A 19,426-nucleotide genomic window follows, 5' to 3' on the forward strand; every position below is an offset into this window, starting at 1 on the left:
TATATATTTTTTTTAGAAGAAATGTAATTAATGGCAAAGTCTGTTTTTTCCTAACAATAGTAATATTCACTCATGGATACATATATTAATTGGGGATAGGTGGAAGGTCCTTCATAACATTGAGAGATGTAGTTCCACCAAATTATTTTCAGAAGTTGCATTATCTTCATATATAAAAATAAGTAATAATTAAAATCAGGGAAAAAAATTTTAAAAATACTTAATCTTACATTCATCAATTTTTTTTAGACATTTAAACTTACCACAGGTATGCTGCAGGAAAGATGGATAGAATGATCAACTAAAAAAAACTTATTTAAGAACAAAAATATTTTACAGTAGGAAAAAATTCTTTGGGGGAAATGGCTCAGAAATAAGAATTCAAGCATAGAGAAATGTAAAATTTCTGTTAAAGAGAGCCTGTTATACGCATTTTAAAAAAAATGGATGATGATGTTTACCAAGTCACTATAATGTTCTTAACCCACTGGGTATGTTTAAAAGAATGATGATTTTACTTTACAATTGTAATGTTTACAATACACTGGAAATTATATCTCTATCGCCAACTATTTAAACTTAAGGTGAAAAATTTTAGATGGAAAGATAAAAATATTTTCAAATTCTTTTACGGAAGAAGTAAACCAACTGAAGACTGTTGCTTTACATAATGGAAAGCCTCTATGAATTAAATAAGCCTTGACACTTTTAAAACGGTTATCTCCTGAGATTTTATTTAGGATGGCATTATCTCAGTACAATTTAAAAAAAAAAAATAAAAAAATAAATAAAATAGTTATCTCCTAACTACTCTCAAAGCAATCCTTTCCCAGCTGAATTGGATTTTCCATCCGTGCACCAAATATAAACTCTGTACACATGAAACACGTGTACAAATTCCCACACACTCAACAAACCTGTTAAAAACACTTGGTGTAGGACTGTGATCACGCTCCCGCTCTCTCTCTCTGGTGCGTTCTCTTTCTCTGTCCCGATCACGGTCTCGTTCCCGGTCTCTGTCTCTGTCTCTATCTCGATCTTTCTCTCTTCTTGAATAATAGTCCCATTGCTTGCTGGTATCCACAAGACTAGGCCACGAAGGAGCAGAACCAGGAAGGTGGGGAAAGGCAACTAAAGAAAACAAAAACAACAATTAAAAACAAAAGTCACAGCACTTTAAAAAAAGACAAAAAAAAAACAAAAAACAAAAAAAAACCAAACCCAAACCTACTGAAAAGGACAAAACTCCCACCAAAAATGCTTCATCAGATTATAACATAAACCTATTTTATAAATAGAAAAGAGATATAACATATGGTGAATTACCCACAGTTTGGGGTAATATCCAGAAGCAAACCTTCAAGACCTAATATATAAAGACTCTTCATTTGTCAAGATGAACAGGAACCAGAATTAGATATAACACAAACTTTCCAACCAAAAATGTAAACCAGACATCTTCAAAGATGAGAGAAAGTAATGGCCAACCGAGAAATGTGTACTCAACAAAATTAAATCTCAAGAATAAAACAAAGGCATTCATAGATTAAAAAAGAAGCAAAAGTTTTAATAGACCTGACCAAAAGAACTTCTATGAGATATACATAATACATTCCAAGAGTAACCACTAAAATAATAGAAACAAAATGTATCATTTCAAAACAATATAAGGAAAATTAGAATTTAAAAAATCATCTGAAAAACTCAGTTCAAAAAGACTTGGAAAAGATAGGAGTTAGAGGAGAAAAGTTTGATTAGTTCAGTAACACAATAATTCAAGAGACTCAATTCATCAGTTAAATGACGGAGTTTGTTGATCTGTACTTTTAAAAACTATGAACAACAAAAAAAACCCCCTCTATATTCTGAATATGAGACATATAAACACACAAAATGGCTGAAAGTAAAAGGAAGGCAGGAACAGGAAAACACCAATCCCCCCATCTCTGTAGGAGCAGCTTGATTAATGACAAAGAAGACTCACACAAGGGACAGAAGGGATGAGGACAGGGAATGGAAGATGCAACTCACCAAGCAGACAGAACAAACTAAACTTCCAGGTGGCTAGCAACACAAGCTTTAATTTTTAGAGAGTAAAAACTAACATGAATATAGGTAGAAATAGAAAAATCCACCATGATCATGAAAGATTAACATACTCTCAATTATTGCCACTTGAAGCAGACCAAAAAATTCACTACAAATATAGAAGATCTGAGCAAAACACTTTTAACAGGATTCATTTAATGGACATAACATAGAATACTGCCCATAACAGTTAAATAATAATTCTTCTCAAACACATATGAAACACTTACAAAAATATATTACATACTTTTATACGATAATAGACACCATAATCTCCACACATTTCAAATTAAAGACACATTTCTGAAAACTCGGGGGTCAAAAAAATAATAAATTTTAAATCATTTAGGAATAAACATAAAAATACAACATATCAAAAGTGTAGGGATGCAAACTGTTCTGGAGAGAAATCTAATCTTAAAAAACACTACATTGGAAAAGATGGAAAATTAATGAGCTAAAGCTTCCAAAACTTAAGAACTTAAATACAAACAGAAAAATCCAACAGAAAGGAGATAATGAATATAAAAGTAGAAGTCAAGTAAATAGAAAAGAATCATACAGTAAGAAAAAGTTGAAAGGCAGTTTTTGAAGATTAGACAAATAAAGCTTAATATTCTGACAAGAAAAGAGGCCACATAAACAATTAGAACCAAAAAGAAACTGTAACTACAGATGTTGCAGAGATGAAAGAATAGAGAAAATATACTTTATACCAATGTATTTAAAAACTTGGCTAAAATGGACTAATTCCAAATAATAACTTACCAAGAAATGACTCAAGAATGAAAAGAAATCTTGACTACTCCCCTAACTATGAAAGACACTCATCAGTAATTTAAAAACCTTCCCAAGAGACTAGATGGTTTTTACAGGTGAGTTTTACTAACTTATAAGGTACAGACCATTAAAATATTATATAAACTTCAAAGAATAGAAAGAAAAAAGATTATTCCCTAACTTATCCCATGTGGCTTATGTAACTTTAATACCAAAACCAGTTAGTTAAAGAGAGTACAAATAAAGAAAAAGCATAAGCTAATCTTACATATGAACGTAGATGTCAAAATCCTAAATAAATCAGTGTTTTGTTTTGTTTTTTTTTTTGAAGATAATGAATCATGACCACGTTAGGTTTATCTCAGCAAATAAACAGTGGCTTAATGTTAGAAAAATTTAGAAATTTGCCACATTCACAGATTAGAGAAGAAAAACAATATGATTATCTCAGAAAGCATTTGATAAAACTCAGTATCCATTCACAGTTAAAAGCTCTTTGAAACTTTCCTTGATCTATATAGGACTCCATCAAAAACCAAACAATAAAAGCCTAGTAGTAAAATGTAAAAGCATTTTCTTTAAAAAGAAGTTTTTTGATTAGCATATATATTGTATGTATAAATAAAACACAAACCAATATTTCTAAATACAAGTAAATACAAACAGAACAGGAAGTTCAAATGAATATATCACTTAAAACAGCAACAAAAACATTAGGTACCAATGACTAAATCTAACCAGAGATATGCAAGAAGTGCTTGGAGATAATTATAACACTGAATTGAAATATATTAAAGAACATCTCCATAACTGAAGGGAGTCCCTGTTCATAGATGGGCTCAGTGCTGTAAGATATGATTTCCACACAAACTGATCTAAGCATCAACGCAATTCCAATATGATTTAGTTACAGCAAGGACTCTGGAGCCAGGCTGCATGGTTTCAACTCCTCATTCTGCCACTTACTGTGTGATATTGGGAAGACCACTGAATTTGGCTGTTCTTCAATTACCTCGTCCATAAATTGGGAATAGTAACAGTATGCCTACTTTATAAGGCTGTCAGGACTACATGAGTTAACAGTGTTTTGTCTAAACTAAGCAGAACATAAATGTTATTATTAATCAAAATCTCAATACAGTTTTTCATGGAACTTCCAAAGCTGACTTTAGAACGGATATGTAAGAGCAACGGCCCAAGAATACTTCTGAAGCTGACTAAGTAGATAGATTTTTCTGAACCAGATACCAGATTTACTATAAAATTCATAATTAAAATTGTGTGGATTAGCACAGGGGAAGTTCAACAAATGAATAGTCTAGGAAGCCAAGAGTCAGATACAGGCATACTCGGAAACCTGTTCATGAATGGATAGGACGTTGTAGATCCCTCAGAAAGGACCTACTATTCAACAGATGACACTGCGACAATTATCTTTACTTTATAACACAGGCAAAAATGAATTCCAGATGGCTTAACACATGAAAAACAAAATTTGAAAACATTTTTTGGGGAAAAAACTTGAGATGGATAAAGTCATAGTCCAAATATGAACCCAATTAAAATGCAGTATGACTTTACACGGCTGATGAAGTACAAGAAAAAAATGGTATTTTCAATTTATTTGCCATAGGAACCTTCTCCTTTCCATGGCTTGAGTATTAGAATTATCTCTACAGTATATAATATTTACATAGTCACGATAATGTAAATATGGTTTACTGTTTAGCTTTCAGAATAAAAAATTTATCAGGGCACAGATAGTTCTGGTTATAGGACAGAATATAAATGTCTCTCTTTTCTTTAGAGATTTTATTTATTTATGAGAGGGAGAGGGAGGGAGCGGGGTGGGGGGGAGGGGAGGAGCAGAGGGAGAGGCACAAGCAGACTCGGTGTTGAGTGAAGAGCCTGACATGGGGATTGACCTCAGGACCCTGAGATCATGACCCGAGCAGAAACCAAGAGTCAGATGCTTAACCAAATGAGCCACCCAGGTGCCCCAAATATAAATGTTTCTAAGCAGAAGTATGGTTGACCAAAGCTGGGAGGCAGAGGGGTAAGAAGAGGTGAAGGCTCAGAAATTTGCACAGTAATTGATATTGATAGTACATGAAACCAAGGGCATGTATATATAAAGAAAGAACAAAAACAGTGAACTGGTGGGGAAAAGAGAGGGGTAGTGATGGTAAGTGAACAAAATACACATCTATCAGAGGAGGAGGAGAACATGGTATCCATAGTTATATAAATCAAGAAACAGGGTGATAAGCTTATGTATAAATGCCATGCAGACCATCAGAAGAACTAAAAACCATCAAAAATGCTTCTCTGCAGTTCTTTGATATTTCTACAAAGATTACTTTTTAACTAGGTCTTACTTTATAAGCACAATCTTAATATGCACATCAAGAAAAATCAGTATTTCGGGGCGCCTGGGTGGCTCAGTCATTTAGCGTCTGCCTTCGGCTGAGGTCATGATCCCAGGGTCCTGGGATCAAGCACCACGTCAGGCTCCCTGCTCAGCGGGAAGCCTGCTTTTCCCTCTCCCACTCCCCCTGTTTGTGTTCCCTCTCTCGCTGTCTCTCTCTCTGTCAGAAAATAAATAAGAATCTTTAAAAAATAAAAAAAATTAAAAAAAAACAGTATTTCCATTACAATTACTTCACAGTGTTTTGAGGATAAATTACAAAATTCTAAAATAAACTAACAAAGGTAAAACAGAATTACCAACAAAGAGGAAGATGTATCTATAATCTTTTCTTTAAAAAAAATTTAAGATTTTATTTATTTATTTGACAGAGAGAGAAAGTGCGCGAGCTCATGTGCACACAAGCAGGGGGAATGGGAGAGGGAGAAGCAGGCTCCCGGCTGAGCAGGGAGCCCGATGCGGGACTCGATCCCAGGACCCTGGGATCATGAGCTGAGCTGAAGGCAGATGCTTAACCAACTGAGCCACTCAGGCACCCCCCAAATTTTTAAAAATTGAATTCAATTTTTTTAATTGAAATATATTTGACACATAATATTGTGGAAATTCAAGGTGTGCAACTTGTTTATTTGTAAATTATAATAATAATTATTATTATAATACAATTGCAAATGTAGTGATAGCACCTCTATCAAGTCACATAATTACTACTTTTTTGTGGTGGGAATAATTAATTAACTTCATTATTCAGGATATGTTAAAAAAAATCCCGATATAAGCAGATGTCATGGTACTTAAATATTCCTTATATATGGTAGAAATTGTGTTGACCTAATTTTTTTCAGCATAAAACAATTATTTTTTATTTAAATTCAATTAATTAACATATAATGTATTATTAGTTTCAGAGGAAGAGGTCAGTGATTCATCAGTCTTATACAGTAGGCAGTGCTCATTATGTCACATGCCCTCCTTAATGTCCATCACCTTCGTTCCAAGGTTTTGTTTGATTAGGATGAAAATTCCCAACTTTCTTCTCATTAATTCTTGCAATATGCTTTATAATTGTTATTACTAAAGAATTTCTTCATTTAAAAAAAAGCTTCTCTCTGAGAGAGTTGGGGTTGGTAAAGAGTGAGCAGAAAACTCTTGCTTATTGATTAAAAATTTGCATATATTACTTTGAGAAAAAACTAAATGCTTAATATTAAAAAAAAATGAAATCTTCCACAAGGAAACTGTGTAGGTAATCTCAAGAATGAAGTCTTACTTTCTGATATGGGCTATTTGTTCATGTGTATTCAAACAAATACACAAGGACTCTCATGACAAAGCAGAAAATAACAAGTGCCATAAGAAAGGTAAAAATAAAATTTTAAATAATTTAACGATGCTTACTTACATATTACAGGCACTTACATATTACATTTCACTGTGCTGGGCATTTTAGGTTCAAACTTTATTTTACAGAGAGGGAAAATGATTTAGGTTAACTTATCCCAAGGTACTAGGATAATACAGACCTAGGACCTACCCCCAGGCTAACGGTAGGGCCTATGCTGTAACAATCATGCTACACTGCTTCAGAGTGCAGACAAGGGAGAGAACTTGGAGTTTGTTGGAGATGGTGGGGATAATCATAAAAATAACAGCTAATATTTGAGTGTTTATCAAATGGCAGGACTAAGGTGTTTTAATGTAGTCTCACTGAACCTCAACCTTATGAGGAAGAATTATGCTATTTAATAGCTGAAGACCTATGAAAGTCACATAAATAATGAGAGGTAAAAGCAAGATTCCAACCCAAGAAGCAGAACTTCCTGGAAGCTCAGGATTAATGAATAAATGAACAAACAACCAAATAATAAAAGGTGGTATAATCACTGAAATAAGTCAACAGATCACCTTCTGATGTGAATGAATGGTATACATGTAGTCGGACAAGGTGGGTCTGAAGGACAGCACCACACCGAGATAGATGCCTAGAAGGGAAATGGAAGTGTACGACTGGTACTCGAGCAACCACCAAGATTTAAACTTCTGGGGCGTAGGGGCACCTGGGTGGCTCAGTCATTAAGCGTCTGCCTTTGGCTCGAGTCACGGTCCCAGGATCCTGGGATCGAGCCCCGCATCAGGCTCCCTGCTCAGCGGGAAGCCTGCTTCTCCCTCTCCCACTCCCCCAGCTTGTGTTCTCTCTCTTGCTGTCTCCCTCTCTGTCAAATAAATAAATAAATAAATAAAACTTCTGAGGTGTAAATTCCTTTGGAGTCATTCAGTGTCCTCCATCCCCAGTGGTACTATTTGAATACAAGACACCACTGTTTCTCCCCCTGGATTATTCCAACAGCTTCTTGTTCCCCAATCAAGCATTTCTGCCAGTCCTATCTTTCTACCCACCCTACAAACCCATAATTTCCTCACGGTAAGTAGCCAGAATGGACCTTTTTCAAATATATGGCTAGCAATTTTACAGCTCAGCATAGAACTAAATGGCTCCTCACAGCCCTCTGTAAGGTTGAAAATCTAAACAGCATGGCTACAATACCCTGGGGATAATCTGTTTCATCTTGAAACATTCATCATGCAAACTCTACACTCCAATCACACCACATTTCTTTCACTTCATAAAGCCTACCAGGTCCTCTCTCACCCTCGTGTCTCTGGACATGATTTGAACCTCAAATCACATCACCTACCTCTTTACCCCTTCTGCAAGGGGAGACCCCTCCACTATGCTCCCATGACACCTTCTTCTATCACCTGGCTATTCCTCACTGGTCTATAAATTTGGTAAGGGCAAACTTATGTTTAGTTTACTGTATCCCTAAAACCTAGTACAATGCATAGCATTTTTAAAAAGAATGAATGATCAAGAGATCAAAGCAGAAAGTGGTATCAGAAGCCCTTAGAATGGATTATGTTGTCAAGAGTGAACAGGAAAGAGGACCTAGCCGAATGATCTACAACAAAAAACAGCAAGGGTAAAAGAGGAGAACAACGTTAGCTTGATGCCGTGAGTCAAGAAACAAAAATATTATGAACGAAGACTGAGACAATTTGCTGACAAAGCTTAAATCCTTTTAAGAAAAGTCAAGGTAAAAATATCCCTGCTGTACCACCATTTAATTTTTAAAAGTACAGTTGATAAAAAATGAAAATTATTTTGTTAAGTAACCTGGAATGTAAGACCTAGTTATTCCGTTAGTTAATATTTTTAATTGCTCTGTAAGATAGTACTTTAAACCATGAAAGTATGCTTTCATTGCTTTAAAAATATTTAAGTACTGGTTCAAATTGAATCTGGGCAACCAAAAATAATACTTACCATTGCCATAGGGAAAAGCACGTGCAGAACGACTATCATAACCAGAGGAATGTCCACTGTTGAAGAAAAATGTATTCTTATGTGTTGCAAGTAAGTTCTAAATTTTAATCGTTTGGTACAAATGCAAAACAACAAGGCAGAATTATGGCTTTCATTTAACCATCATATAATGATAAAACTTAATTCTATAATTTTATTTTTTAATACAAAAAACAGGCTTTTAATCTCAAAACATATTAAACCTAATACCCACCTGTAAAGAAAAACATAGCTTGCTAGTACTATTTAATGTGAATAATCCAATCAATTCAGCCTGACTCCCAAGATAACAGAAACTTTTGAGGCTAACAGTACTTGAGATTTCACTAAAATTTAGTCTTAAAAAAATAGATTTCAATGATTCAGAAATTCAGCCCCACTGACAGGATAAACAAATAATACTTTTTAACATTCTGATTGAGAAAAATACATATTTAACAAAGACTTAATAAAATTAAATCCTTATATTCTCACAATTAAGACTGTTCTGGGGCTTTATCATTTCCTTTTTGAAAATTTTGCATGGTTTAATCCTATTGAAGTAATGTTTTCACAATTTTCCTATTAATATAATTTGGATCACTTTCCCAGAAATACATTTTCATAGAGTTTACTTGCTACTTAAGAGGAAATAGTATTGGCTACCATTTTTTAGTGATTTCTATCTGCCAAGAATTGTGCTGATGTGTTATATTCACTAGCTGTTTTATGTTTTAATCTTCACAACTCTTACCAACCCCATTTGGTAAAAGGAAACTGAGTCTCAAAAAGTAGTTATGAAAACTTGCCTAGCAACACAAAGCTAGGGAATTCTGAAGCCAAATTTGAGCCAGATTTGTGGGATTTCCAAAGCCCTATGTTGTTAAACACTGTACTGCCATCTTATGAGGTAAATACTCTTTATAAAGTACAGCATTCCAACTAACATAAACCAGAAATGCAGGGTATAAAACAGAAGGCTATTGACATATAGAATGGATCCAAGCTTCCTTTGTGGAGGTTAAGTAACATACAGCAGGGCCATAAGGAGTAAGGGAGCTTTTCTTTACTATGGTTCCTGATAATAACTGTCCTTACTTAATCCTAAAACAGACATGTACTATTCATGATTACCAGTCATCTGTTTGGATATCCCACAAAAATTACTAGAGCCAAGTTTTTACCAACCTAGAAGTTTCTTTAATCAGTGTGTTATAAATCAAACCAAGATATTTCAAAATTCATTTGGTTTTCTCTGTCCTGTTTTGTTACCGAACTATAGGTCTAGTATCTTATATAAAGTAACTAGCATAGATCTAGACTCATGAATTAAAAGGCAGGTACTACTTAATGTTTACAAAATTAAATCTTTGAAAATATTACCAAGCTATGTATATGACTTTTCTGTCAAAAGTTTACCAATGATAAAAAGTTTTACCCTAACCATACTGATTTACCTTTCTATTGTTGGTATAAGAGATGGAGGTGGAGCGCCTGGTGGAGGAGGAAAACCTGAAACATTCAATCATAAGATAAAAAAAAGTTAATAGAATGTATTTTTAATGTGAAGTGTGAAACAAAGTTGCTGCGTATCACTAAATTTCTCTGGGGACATAACGTGCTTCTCTATGTTATAATGGACAGAAAAAAATGGAGCTTAAACTTTTAAATAGGTTTTTTGAGCAATAAAACTTTAAATGAACAGTCTGGTCTAATACACAGAGCACAAACTGGGAGTCAGGACACCCGGTCTTATTTTCAGCACCACACACAGCCCATTTTGTGAGTATGAGAAAGTTAATCTCAATGCCTTACCTTATCCATATATAAAACGGTAGTAGTATTGCCACCAGATATGTAATACTTGAAATACTTTTGAAGAAAAGCAAATAAAATAACATTTACCTCTTTCAAAAAATATTTTGTTTTAGATGTATAGAAATTTCCTTAAAATATATAATTATAAATAAAATCTTACCAGTAAATACATAAATGCTTAAGGCTGAGATTATCCATCATAAAATAGGTTTTAAATAGCACAACCCTAAAGAACTATTTTACAAAGAAGGGCATATAATATAGTTTTTGGATTAGTTTGGAGAGAAAATAATTTGCACCTTTATATCATGAGGTCTGTATTCTCAGTAATTCACAATACCTAAATGAAATACCACAGAATATGGCTAAAAGGGACCTTAACAGTTTATCTACTCTGCACTTTCAAATTCAGATAGGCAATAAAGCATCCCCAAAAAAAGACTTTTAAGATTCAACTTAAATAACTTATGATACTAATTCCTTATGATACCAATTCCTTCCCCAAGTTTTAACAACCCTCACTATTAGGAAATGAATGAAATTCTATAATTTAAATCTCTTACACTACAATTCATATGCTGTCCTGAATGAGAACAAGAAGCAATCCATTATCATATTCTCTATCAACCTCTGCATATTTGAAAACACTTCCACTAGCCTCCTTCTTTAGTATTCTATCCCAGTTCTCTTAACCGTTCTCAAAGTCCATTTAAATCAATTTTTGGCCCTGCTACCAGTTGTTTCAAATTCACCATGCTTATCTTCACTATACCCAATTTCAAGATCTGTAACTCCTTTATTAAACATTTCAGAACTGTGAAGTTTAGCAATGACCACAACCCTATCTTATACAGCTTTTCAACCACATTTCCTTTTAAACTAGACACACCAATGATTCCTTTATGACTTGTCCTGATAGGCCTTTTTCAGCCACATTGATAAACAATCAGCAACTCACTATTCCACAACTAAATATGTATACTATCCTATGCTACCTAAACTCCACTGTTTCTCTTTATCAAGGTCATTTTGAATTCAGACCACCCTTCCAAGCATGATCACCTCTCCTTCTCTTTATATTCCTTGGCTCTGAATACTGAACTCAGTAACAAACACACTTGCTATCATATTTGCATCACAATCTAAAAACATTTTATAAACACTGAAAAAGTGTAAAAAAACAACCCTTGGTCACATATAAACTACTGATCACACCATTACAACAATCAACAATTTAACCACCACTCTAAGAACAACCATCTGACCAATTGTCAGTCTATCTAATTGTATGGTTCAGCATATATTTTCTCACAATACTGAGTTTTTTTTACAGGATTAAAAAAAAAATCAGAAACCATGATAAAGTCAAGATAAATGATCTTTCTCTTCTTTTGCAGTTGCTTTATCATATAAAAAATTCACTGGTCTGAAAAAACACTTTTTCATAAAAATTTTATTTAATATTCCATACTGTTTTCTTCAACAAATTGATATGGTGAGAATTTTCTCAGAATCTCTATTTCTACAAAAATGGGTAAGACAGGTATAAGAAAACTAAGTATCTTAATCAAAACTGGAATGAAGCAAAGGCAGAGCTGAAAATAGGACCTTGAAATCCCAAAAGCTTATTCCATTGTCTAACCACATCGACACTGTCCCTCCTGTAACTATAAGCTTGAAATTTCATGTTTATTAACAATGATGGAGAAAACATGAAAAAAGTTTTACCTGGAGGTGGTACAGTTATTGGAATACCTAAAAAACAAGTGATGAAATTTAATATAGTAATTGGATTTTATAACCTGTTATGTATTTATGCCATCACCAAAAAAAAAAAACAAAAAACCTTTGAAATAAAACCCCTCGCCTCATTTTCCTGGCTTATTCACTCAAAAGAAGCATTCTGTTTTCTTGCAGAGGACCAACAATTCCAGTATAACGCCCAACTTCCTGATGAAAACCCAGTCTACCAACTTGGTAACAAGATTTCCCCTACTAGGTGTAATCACAAACAAAGTTAGACATTAGTTAAAAAAGCACACTTGTGCATTTTTAGTGCACAAATATCAAACTACATGAAATTAACACTAAGTTTGATAATCAACATCTGATCTTGTTATTTAATATTTTAATAGGGAAATTATCAATGGGATCTTTAATACTGCAGGTAATACAAGATAACTCTGAAGATGATGACTTTTCACTTTAGTAAAGCTTTGTGGGATGTTCGAATGTTGATTTGGATCGTTTTACTATTGTCCACAGGATTGGGGAAAATATTATTTCCTCTGATTTGTGGGAGCAGAAAAGGGGGGTAGAGCCAATTCATATATATACACCCCCAGGGCACATTAAGATAAATGTGGACAATTTATTTCTATAGGAGTCAGTAAATACTAATTTGAGTGACTCTCATTCATTTGCACACACTATAAACTTTAAGAAATAAACTATGTTTAAATAAACATTCTCAATTTACATTGGTCAAATGTGCCCTTAAATCCTAATGTAAAAGTTATGTGACATACAAATTCTACTTTTTGTCTGAAGAAAAATGACATTTCTAGGTAGGAAAATAGAAAAAAATTTTTCATGAAAAATTTTATACCATAACTTCAACTCAGAATGGTTTACTAAATCCTATCTTAAAAACTGCATCAAAATTAGTCCAAAAGAGGGGGGAAAAAGTCGAAATCATTAATTAAATGCATGGTGAAAAAATAATGAAAACAATTACTTTCAAATATTTTGTCAATGGAAACATCTGCTAATAATTTGGAATTGTTCTGTGCATGTTTTACCAGAATAAGAGGTTTATATAAAAAAATCTTAAGGCAGCCAGTGGCTTTAAAACGGAGAATGAAACACCTGATTTAACCACCCATACAATAAAAGGATATGCTAAACTTATAAAACCAAGAAGACGGAAAAAGATATGTAAAAGACATGTAAAGCCATTATTTTTCAAAAATCATTAGACCTCCAAATGTCTACTAACTCAGTCTATACTTAGTGGCAATTCTCATCCATCCTGAAGTTACCTTGCTGCTTCCTAAATTACTAAACTAAAAGAATCCAGCAAACAATATAAGCTAGCAGAGTCCCAGACACCATACTAAATGGGAAAAGTAAGAAAGGCAGAACATATTAAACATTCTTAACATCTAATATTACCTAATTTTCTTTAGAACAGTATAAAGTCTTTTAGAACACTGTTTAACTTCACTATGTGACCTAGTTTTTACATTTAAATACATGTTTTTGTTTTTGTTTTTTTTTTTAGGTGTATAGTAAGTCCCTTCTTAGCCATGCTTTCCAGTTTCAGTTATCTGCAGTCAACCACATTCTGGAGGCAGGTGATCCTCCTTCTGATGTATTGTCAGAAGGTCAACAGTAGCCCAATGCTATTTATGTCACAGGGCCTATGCCATTCACCTCACTTCATCTCAGGACATAGGCATTTTATCAACTGACGTTGTCACAAGAAAGGTGAGCACAGTACAACTGAAATATTTTCAGAGAGAGAGGGAGAGATCACATTCAAATAACTTTTATTACAGTACACTGTTATAACTGTTCTATTTTATTATTGTTGTTAATCCCTTACTGTGTCAAATTTATAAACTAAGCTTTATCATAGGTTATGTATGAATGGGAAAAAAAACATAGCATATATAAGGTTCAATGCTATCTACCATTTCAGGTACTCACTGGGGGTCCTGGCACATATCCCTTGCAGATAAAGGCAGGGGGTGGGGTGGGGGGAACCTACTGTACAAGATAAAGAACTGTACGAAATTCAGCAAAACACTCTGTAATCCTAATAAACTACCCTTAAATGAACACATGAGCAACACACATCACTCTTAAGTTCACTACAGCTTACTAAAATGTGAATTTACACAAAATAAGAAATTACTAGTCAGCCCTCTCAAAATTTAGCCTTTAAAAACATCTAAGTTGACAAATTTTCAGAAAACATAAAAAGACTTGTAACCAAATTATTAAATATACTATGAAGGTCGTTAAAATTACAGTCTTTTAATTTTAATTCTCACTACAGTTAGTATCATAGGACAGGTTTTTTTAAAAATCAACTGGAAAGAATTAAGAACAAAAAGAAAACTCACGCTATAGGTAAAGATGTCTTTCCAGTCATCATCTACTCATCACAAAGTTAACATGAGAACTAAAAAAGGCCCTTTTTGTGAGGCCTCTATTTCATCTAAGATATTTCAATGTAATTCTTTATTGGTAAATGTTCACCCAAAGAGAACCACAAAGTCGATGAAACACAATACAAATCAATTCTTTAGTATTATCAGATGTATTTTCAAAATGCAACTACGAAAGTTTAGTATGTGATATAATGTTGGTTCGATGTAATTCTCATACAAAAATCACGACTTAGTATTTGACTTTTGTTAACAAAAGAGAAACAGCATAAGGAAAAGAGAAAAATTCCTATCTTCACCCTCAACACTCCCACCTTCCTGACCAACACACACTTCCTAACCAACAGACTGGAATTACACAAGGGAAGTACTGTGTTTTACTGTTTCCTTTATCTGTAAAATGAGTAGGACAAAAATGTTTATTTCCCTGGAAAGCTTTGCATAACAGTAGTAAGAGTAAGGTTTCTAGTACTATAGGCCAAAGCTTTTGGAAAAGTAATATTCAAGTTCTAATAGGACTGGATAGATTAGTGGTTTTGAAACTTTAGTGACCACCAGAATCACCTGGATAGTTGGTTAAAACACAGACTGCTGGGTCCCTCCCCTAGAATTTCTGATTCAGTAGGTCTGGAGTGGGGTCAGAGAATGTGCATTCCTAACAAGGAGAGGATGATGTTGCTGAGCAGAGACCATACTTTGAGAATCAATAAATCAGATCCTAAACTTCTCTACAGATTGCAGTGCTTAACACCACAATATTCAATACACATAAAATAAATCCCATTTCAAATTTTTATGAAACTAACAAAGCATGTGACAACTTGAAGTAAAACAACAGAGCTATATGATAACTACCTGGCATCCTCAAAAGAAAGAGAATCAGATTTACTTTTTCCTGTAATGCACACTCTTCAGTGGAAAGCATGAAGGTGGGGGGGACCTGAAATCCTATTTGGAAACTGAAGGAATTGAAGTAAAAAAAATAGAAAGGCATCAGCCCTGTTATACTTTTCGAAAGGTACTTAACGATATTTTTTAAATTTGCACAAAATTAATAGAGGCTCTGCAGTCAACAAAAAAACAATAAAAATTGTGTATGAACTCATTCTCAATGCAGCCCATCACTGTTTTCCTGAGGCAGAAAAGAGTTTATATATGCTAGGGAGCCTCTGACACGGCCTCTAATGATCCCTGATTGCAGATATTTATGCCTTTTTATACCTTTGGTATTTATACACTCCCCCTGAGTATGGGCTGGATATAATGACTTATTTCTAACAAACAAAATCCAGCAAAATGATGGGATGTCACTTCTGTGACTAGATTACAAAAGACAGTGACTTCTATTTTGCTGGTATCCTCTACAGTATTCTTGGCATGCATGCTTTCCTGAAGCAAGCTGCCATGTAGGAGAGGAAGTGAATCTTGATTTCAACAAAGAGGCAAGTAATCTTGAAAAAAGAGTCCTTTCTCAGTCAAGCCTTTGAGATGTCCATCCCAAAGTCTGTGGCAGACTGAAGCAGAGGACCCAGCTAAGCCGTCCCCACATTCCTAACCCACTAGAACTGTTCAATAATAAATGTATGTTGTTCTAAATCCCTATGTTCTGGAGTGATTTGTTACTCAGCAACAGCTAACAAATACGTTTAATAACTACCTATCATTTCTCTATTAAGGTCAAGTGAAAGAAAAAGGCATGGCAGAATTATGCAAATTATGCTTCCAAGTTCTCACTAGTAACTTCTAAATTCATCAGTACCATTATGTTACAAATGGATAAGCTTGATCACTTTCTCACTGATTTCTACTTCTAAGTCATCAAGCTTGTAAGTAAGTTCTGCACAAAGAAATTGAGTACATAAAGTCAAGGTTTATAAAAATCTTTAAATACTACCTTCCACTACATGCTTTTCTGTGCGTCAATATTTCTAAAATTATACACTCACACACATATTACCTAACATCTACCCTTTAAAAATAACATCTTATTTTGAGTTTACTGAAAATACTGATATAGAAAAACAAAAGAGAAAATGAGTACAGTTCTCAAAAACTTCAAGGAATTCTTTTTTAAACGTACTTCTGGAAAATATATTTTTGGCAAAAAGCATCAGTTAATAAGCAGATTTGCTGAATAAGACCAAAAATCTTACAGAACTATAAAAATTAGCTTAATAAATATTGTATTAATAAAATAGCTTCTCAAAATTGTACTTGAGAAAGGGTGCGGATAATATTCACCTAGAATAGGCCAAGCTTTTGCCAAAGTAGCAGTGCTTAAAGTGTTATCTGGAGATTCCAGGGGGTCTCTGAGACCCCTTTAAGGAATCTGCAAGGTTAAAATTAGTTTCATAAAAATACTAAGATGTTATTTGCCACTTCCATGCTCATTCTAAGTGTCCCAATAAATTTTTCTAGAGGCTACATGACATGTGAAATCACAAAAGATTTAATGCAGGAACAAACAGGAGAATCCAGTTTTTTTCTATTAAGCCACATAGTAAGAAAAAAAAATTGCAAAAGTGTAAAACAAGACCACTCTATACACTAAATGTTTTTTGTTGTTTTGGAAAAAATTAGTTTTCAAATATCTTAATGCTAATATGTAACGGGTTTATTATGAGTATTTTTTACATAACAGTTTAACTTCTCAGTTTTCATTTCTAATACAAAAAATAGATATACCATGCATAAATAAAAGCTCTTTAGGAGATTGTAGTAATTTTTTTTTTAGTGTATCAAGTGGTCTCTGACCAAGAAGTTTAAGAGCCACTGGGCTAGAACCAGACTGCTAACAGAAAACTTAATCCACAGACAATGTAGGCCTTACAGAAAATGCAGAAAGACTCCAGATATGAGCTGCCTTTCTCCCTAGAACCCCACGTGTCACTGCTATAACCCAAAACCATCAAGATATTTAAGTAATGAACATGAATTTTTGAGTGCATATAAAAGTACTACATGACTAGTGAGACACTAATGCACTTGATGATGATAGTCTTTAGGAATGAATTTAGGAATTCCTTCTAAAATGCAGAATCCTACACATTTTAAAATCTAGATAAACAGCTAAACCCTATATCCAACTTTAAAAGCAGGGATCATTGTTCTCTGTGGTCTGCACTAATTGGACTATAGTATTTCAGTAAAGCAAAGAGCCTTCCTCAACTTAATGGAATCCCGAACTAGATTTTAATTGTTCTGAAGACTTACAGAACCACAGTCACATGAGCTTTAATTCTGATTAACGTAACAAGAAAGGAGCTAAAATAAATCTGGCCTTCCTCTCTTTCAATAAACTCTATTATAAAAAATGAAGATAAAATAGGATGACACTAAAATTAATATTTAAAAATCTAAATTAAAAGTCTATAATATTTAGTTTGAACATAGTTTTAAAAAATAGTTTACAAACATTAAATTGTTTAAAAAACAAGATAAGCCAGACACAGGACAAATACTGTAATGATTTCACTTACATGAAGTACCTACAATAGGCAAATTCACAGAGAAAGAAAGAATAGAGGCTACAGGAGCTGGGGGATAGGGTAAGGATTACTGTTTAATAAGTACAGTTTCATTATGGATAAGGAAGAAGTTTTAGGTATACATCATAGTGATGGTTATACAACTTTGTCAATGTATTTAATGCCAGTGAACTGTAGTCTTACAGAGAGTTAGAATAATAAATATTATGTACATTTTACCACAATAAAAAAGTACCAAAAAATCAACTGCATTATAACATGAATCTTTCCAATTTTACAATTCTTCTTCCAATAAACAAGTATATCACAACTGGTTTATTCAGTAAACAGACTTAACACAAATCAGGCAAACAGCAAAATCTCAGCTAACTGGATGTTTAAAAAAAAAAAAAATCTGGTTCCTGCTCTTTACAAGCTCCATAACTTCTCTACCCAGAAATACATATGCATGCACTTCAACATGAGGGAAATAGTTAAAAAACAAACAACTTTTTAAAAGACACGTTATTGGGATGAATATACACATAATGACATGATTCGATTCAACATAGTTAACAAAACAGGCTTTTGGACAAAACCGCCTGCTGGTTCTGCTATTTTCTAGCTATTGTTTAAACTCTTTTAAGTCCCAGTTTCTCTTCTGTAAAATTAGAGTAATACCTATTTCAGTTGTCAAGGATCATATTGAGTTAATATACGAAATGTGCTCAGAATAGTGCCTCCAACAATAAGCATTCAATATATATTAGCTACTATTAGCTATTACAAGTGACCCTTGAACAACAGGGCTTTGACCTGCACAGGTCCACTTAAATGTGGATTTTTTTTATAGTGCAGACCTATAAATGCATTTTCTCTTCTTTATGATATTAACATTTTTTTCCTCTAGCTTACTTTATTATAAGAATACAGTATATAATCCATATAACATAAAAAATATGTATTGATTGACTGTTTATGTTATTAGTAAGGCTTCCAGTCAACAATGGGCTATCAGTAGAGGTTTCTGGAAGGTCCAGTCATATGTGGATTTTTGACTGCTTGGGGGGTTGGCGCCCCTAGCCCTGGTGTTTTTCAAGGGTCAACTGAATTTCTATTACTCACTGAAAGCATGAAGCTGCACTAATGTATTTCTGAAAAATTTAACACAACAGAAACTATTGGGTGGTTCACTAGGCGATGAAAATAACAAATTTTCTGAAAATTAACAAAGATGTTGAATAAGCCGTGTTTTCAAGCTACTGTTAGTATGGTAACAGAAAACCACATTAAATACTTTTTCATTTAAAAAAGCTACTCCAAATGT

The 19,426-nt window shown here is 33.6% G+C and overlaps 1 protein-coding gene across 17 annotated transcripts in view; it reads right to left on the reverse strand.

Annotated features, from left to right (window-relative positions):
• Positions 1-19,426, reverse strand: part of FIP1L1 (factor interacting with PAPOLA and CPSF1) — a 78,787-nt gene that overhangs the window by 9,610 nt on the left and 49,751 nt on the right. For 9 of the 17 annotated variants that reach the window (XM_081812385.1, XM_031029318.2, XM_081812380.1 and 6 more), the window contains 3 exons: positions 10,097-10,151; positions 8,622-8,677; positions 918-1,131 (listed from right to left, as the gene is read on the reverse strand). In XM_081812385.1, the coding sequence (XP_081668511.1) occupies positions 918-1,131; positions 8,622-8,677; positions 10,097-10,151 (325 nt within the window). Of the gene's footprint in view, positions 1-917; positions 1,132-8,621; positions 8,678-10,096; positions 10,152-12,185; positions 12,213-19,426 lie in introns of all 17 variants that reach the window. The other 8 variants (XM_081812384.1, XM_081812382.1, XM_031029317.2 and 5 more) reach the window with 1 other exon arrangement.

Source organism: Leptonychotes weddellii, chromosome 2, assembly GCF_054177405.1.
Source record: "Leptonychotes weddellii isolate Sample4059 chromosome 2, ASM5417740v2, whole genome shotgun sequence".
Taxonomy (NCBI): Eukaryota; Metazoa; Chordata; class Mammalia; order Carnivora; family Phocidae; genus Leptonychotes; species Leptonychotes weddellii.